The sequence below is a fragment of the Propithecus coquereli genome, unplaced genomic scaffold (assembly GCF_000956105.1).
Source record: "Propithecus coquereli isolate 6110/MARCELLA unplaced genomic scaffold, Pcoq_1.0 Scaffold98, whole genome shotgun sequence".
Classification (NCBI taxonomy): Eukaryota; Metazoa; Chordata; class Mammalia; order Primates; family Indriidae; genus Propithecus; species Propithecus coquereli.
This window is the reverse complement of record NW_012156173.1, coordinates 5,233,567-5,239,035: the sequence shown is the minus strand read 5'-3', so window position 1 is coordinate 5,239,035 and position 5,469 is coordinate 5,233,567. Positions and strand designations below refer to the sequence as shown.

Sequence of the window (5,469 nt, the reverse complement as noted above, 5' to 3'; positions counted from 1 at the left end):
ACTTATTTTTAATATTGTAATAATTGACATAAAGTAATTTTATTGAGCCACGTGCTAATTACTTTGCTTTTTGATATTTTCTTTCCTTTGTTCAATAAAGTAGATGCCATTTTAATTTCCCAGGCAAGAAAAAAACCGAGGCTTAGTAAAGTTAAGTAGCTTGTCCAAGAGCACACATCAGTAAGCGGCAGAATAAGAGCTCAAGCCTGAGACTTTGTCTCTAGAACCATTATTACTGCCTTTTTTTTTTTTTTAATAGGAATACATAGATAAAGAGAGCATAGGCCTGGCCCTCCAAAAGCTAGCAGTTTTGTGGAGTTCACATTTTACCATAGTAAAAATTCAGGGTTGAAGTAGAGTGAGGTATGAAGATCAAGGGACTCTGGGAGCATAAAGAAGTACTTACCTGCCCTTCAGGTGAGACTGTTCCCTCTCCGCACCTCTAATGTACCATTTGCATGTAATGTCAAAGGACAATGAGGAGTTTGTATAGAATGACAAAGGAGTAAAGGCATTTTTTTTGGAGAGAGGGGTGTACGTGTAATGATACAAATGGTATAGAGGCAAGAGAGTTTGGCACATTTGAGGTCCTGCAGGTAGTTTCGCATGGCTGGAGCACGGAATGTGTGTAAGTGTGGCAGTCATCAGTTTTATTCTTAAAAATTTATGCATATTGTGTCCTAATGTGGGAATTAATGTTTATTTTAGACACATGCTTCCATTTTTAAATAAAATTGGCAATTCAGGAATTTCCATGGTTTTGAATAGCTCTGACACAGAATAATGCATACTTAGGTATTTATTCCAGAAAGATGGTACAAATGCTTGTGCTAACCTTCTCTGTTGTAGCAGAATTTTCAGTGGCAGTTACAGAGATACTCATTACCTGTGAGGGCGCTTCCCACAAGCATACTTTACTAATGTAATAGTGTATGCTCTTGGGAAAGTCAGTCCCAAGAGCACGTTGAAATGTTCATTAATTTGTTGAAACACTTTAAAAAGTTTGTTAACAATACCAAGTTAGATGATTGCTGCCTTTCAGAATGATTTTTGTTTTTCATTTCAAATATATAAAATATTTTATTCAAATATGATCCAGTTTGCTTCACTTGATTTCAGGACCCTAAGCTGATTCAAATATATTCAAGTCATTTGCATAAGATTGGACTAAAGAAATATGGTTTTGTTACTATAAACCTAATGAAGTAGTGGAAATGCAATGGCATAATCTTGCATGGAGAATATTGTAATAGTTTTTATTTTGGAGTTCCATATTACAAATAAATCCTCTTTGTTTTAATAGGATCCTGATTGAATCAATGCTTTACATTCTCAATGTTCTCCATAAAGCTGAGATATGCCCACTGGTAAGACTTTTATGAAATTTATGTACATACTTGATATTTTATACATTTATTTTTGTCTGGTTTATTTTAAGGGGTTCTTTAACAGATTAATGAATAAAGTAGATGTCATTGACCAAATATTACATTTAGAGATATTTATTAGTTTTATATTCAATTTTCTATTTAATGTTGGTGATTAAGGTTAGTATGTATTCAGTGTATCGCAGTTTGGGACTCAACTGGACAAGGTAAATAATGATTGTAACATATGGTTAGTTTTTATTCTTTATCATCAAAATTGGATGTCTTACTCTCCAGCAGGCGTTGGAAATCTTTCTTAAAAGGCCATCTAGTAAATATTTTAGGCTTGGTCTCTGCTACAACTACTCAACTCTATCACTAAAGCATGAAAGCAGTCATAAATTTCAATAAAACTTTATTTACAAACACAGGTGCCTGCAGGCCATAATTTGCCAACACTTGCTCTGGGGCATTCATTCATTCAGCATTTATTCATTTAAGACATATTTATTGAGTACCTACTCTATGCCATACCTCATGATAGTAGTTATGGATATAGTTATGAACTACAGAGTTTAGTGGGAGAGACAGACAATATTTTTATTTAGATAGATATCAACATAATTGTACAGTTTCCACTTGGGTTAAGCACTATGAAGGAAGACAACAGCCTGCTATGTGAGAAAAAGGAAAATTTAGATGAGGTTGTCAGCCTCTAAATGTTCCATTTTAGAGGCAACATTTAAACAGCTTAACATCAGCCAAGTGAGGAGTTAGAGGAAGCTTGTTCCAGGTGGAAGCAGCTTCACGTGGGAAGGAGCTTGCTCTGATGGAGGAGCTACAAGAAGGGCAGTATGGCTAGAATGTAAATATCTAGAGGATATTTGTATTGATTTGAAGCTTTAGAGATAGTCAGGTCAGGAAGTGCAAAACCTGCAGGGCATTTGAAGGACTTGTTTTAGGGGTCTTAGCAGGGGAATAACATGATCTAATTTATGTTTTAAAGGAGAAGCGACCATTAATATTGCTGAATGCTGATTACAGGCTAGGCAGGTTAGCCATTTTTCATGCAAAATGATCTTTGACATAGGATTATTGTGATTTTACATATAAGGAAAATGACATTTAGTGATGTTAAGTAACTTGTCTAAAGTCACATAACACATAACTAACAGTGGTAGATGTTATTGTGCATCAGAAGTAAAAAGTTAGCAAAGGAGACTTTATTCTTAGCAGTAGTGACCAAAAAGGTAAGAGAGATACAGGTGAGTGTGTTGTCACCAAAGTGAAAAGGAAAAGTATTTTAAGATGGAGAGACTGGTTCTAATGTAGCTAGAGAACTCATACAGGTGTTTACAAGACCGTATTCCTTAACGTAACAATAATTCAGGTATGTGTTATAATAGAGTTGTTTAGAAAATGATGTGTCTTTGTCTTTTGCAGTTGAGAGTGAAGCAAAAGCAAAAACCAAAGTTCGCTTTGAAGAATTGCTTAAGATCCACAATGATCTAATATGTGAAAGAAAAAAACTCAAGAAAAAACTTGTCAAATCTAGAGAAAACATCTCAGTGAGTATTGATCATTTGGTAATTTAGTGCCATATATCTGCATAAAATTATGGCTTCCATGTTAAAATTCTAAGGAATTTTGGAAACTAAAAACAGTAAATCTATGTCATGGTCAATAACACATGGTAAAATAAAGTTTACATTAGAATCAACATCATTCTTGAAGTATTGAGTTCAGTCTTGAGTGCTGTTCTACATGAAGAACATAGACACACTGGTGAGAATTAACAGGGATAATGAATAAAGTCAAAATTAGCCACGATACACAATTTTGAAGAAAATCAAAAATTTTAACTCAGAATTGTGAAGAACTTAGGAAGAAATATCTTTCTTCAGATATTCAGTGGCTTGTCTTTATTTAAACTTACTCTGTGTGATCCTACCCAGCAGACCCAGGAGAGATTAATGGCCTTGAGGCAATAATTATCCTTTTATGCTTGAGGCACACTTTCAAATGATAGATTTTTGGCAGCACACTTGAAGAGATTGAAAATACAGAACCTAACCTAAAGCAATACTAAACAAATCAGCAACTAACTACAGCCTGATTCCCGTGGTATCATAAAGAGTCTGAAATAGCATCCACAGTTAATGAACTATTCATTGCACCTATCTCACTACTTCAGTTCTACTTTTTACTCCTTTGACCATAATCTCTTGTGTCTTCACACAAAAATATCACTAAGTTCTTACGTGTCCTGGTAAATGGTACATAGTATTTTGTTAGCAGGAGTTTTAGGATGATTATACATCCTATGTTTTGCTTGTAGCAAGTTTTACCCCTTTATTTTTCATGATTTACCTGTTTTTTCATGTATTTACCTGTTCATTTTACTATTCTATCTGGCAGCCATCAATATAACAGTATATATATTCTGAAGCAAGGCAGAAATAAGTAATAATGTTGGCCAGAATTCAGCCACATACATGTAAGGGCTCAGAGTATACCAGTATAGTACTGCACACCAATTTAGAACTGCTGACAGAATTGGACAGGTTAGATCTCCCATAGTGAATCCTAGCGTAAAATAGAATGTGCTTTTTATACTGGCACCAGTACGTAATATGGTAGGGAATAGTGGAATATGGAGGATGGAACATTGAATATTGGTATATGCCCTTTCCTCAGATGGACTGGATTACATTGAGCAAAAGCAGAAAGAAACTAGAAACAATTGTCTGCATAGTCTTTTTATGGACCCCATTGGTCAAGGAAGTTCGTATTTTCTCTCATTGTTAGAGAACTGGGGGTTGGTTGTGAGCCATGAACAAAATGCAGTTTAGGCCAAGAATTCTAAATCAAATGGATAACCAGGGAATGATCAAAGGTTTTGTCCATTTACCTAAGGTCCAGTTTAGATGTTGAGGGGCATACAAGTGTGAAGTGGCTAAGTGTAATTTACCCAGCCTCTCTTAATAAATACCAGGCCTGAATAGGCTTCTTTTCTTTTAGAAATAAGTATGCTAGGAAAAAATATTTAGGAAGAGATTTTCTAGCTCAAAAGGAGGGAATGTTTCTGGAGGACTTAGAGGAAAACATAATGCTTTTGAAATGATTAACTTTAGGAAATAGAAGAGGAATACCTGCTTTCATTTACTAGGTACCTGACTACTTTCTATCTTTCAGTCACTGTTCTAAGCACTTTATATATATTTACTCATTTAATACAAATAACAAAATTATGAGATTTTATTTCTATAGATGAGGAAACTAAATCATGAAGGTTGAATAACTTGCCCAAAGTTACATGGTAAGTGTTAGAACCAGGATTCAAACACTGGCAGTCTGACTACAGAATCCACTCTCTTAACCACAACTCAATATTACCTATTTTAATAAAATTTGAAGAGATTGGACCTCTTTGAAACAGGAGCAGGGAGTCCAATGTACAGAGCAGGCTGAGATTAAAAAGGAAGGAGTCTGAAATAAAGAAAATTCCACAATAAGAGAATTCATAATAATGGTAGGTTCATCTTATTATGTTCCAATTACAAATCAGGCACTGTAATAACTTTATAAATATTATTTCTAATTCTCATGTTAATCCTGCAGAGTGTTGGGACTCTTATTTTGCACATGAGAAATTTTATAAACAAAGAGGTTAAGTAGTTTGCCTGTATCATACAGTCAAAAATAGGATAATTGGGATTTGAGACCACAGTCTCTCCAATTTTTAAGTCCATATTCTTTCTTCAGTTGCTTCCTTAAAACTATATCTCAGGCATAAAATAGTAGAATTGGCACCATGGGAAAAATCTAATCGATGATGTTGGAGACAAATTTGAGGCACTTTTTTGTGAGAAGAAATGGCGAAAACCAAAATGAAAGAACTAATAAATAATGAAGACATATAGAGATAAAAATAAGTATTCCAGGCCAGGCGTGGTGGCTCACGCCTGTAATCCTAGCACTCTGGGAGGCTGAGGCGGGTGGATCGCTCAAGGTCAGGAGTTCCAGACCAGCCTGAGCAAGAGCGAGACCCCGTCTCTACCAAAAAATAGAAAGAAATGATCTGGACAACTAAAAATATATA

At 34.9% G+C, this 5,469-nt stretch overlaps 1 protein-coding gene across 1 annotated transcript in view; it reads left to right on the top strand.

Annotated features, from left to right (window-relative positions):
• Nucleotides 1–5,469, top strand: part of AHI1 (Abelson helper integration site 1) — a 224,554-nt gene that overhangs the window by 2,363 nt on the left and 216,722 nt on the right. Inside the window, 2 exon segments of the mRNA XM_012665175.1 lie at nucleotides 1,304–1,367; nucleotides 2,811–2,953. Coding sequence (XP_012520629.1) covers nucleotides 1,358–1,367; nucleotides 2,811–2,953 — 153 coding nt within the window. The 5' untranslated portion in view covers nucleotides 1,304–1,357.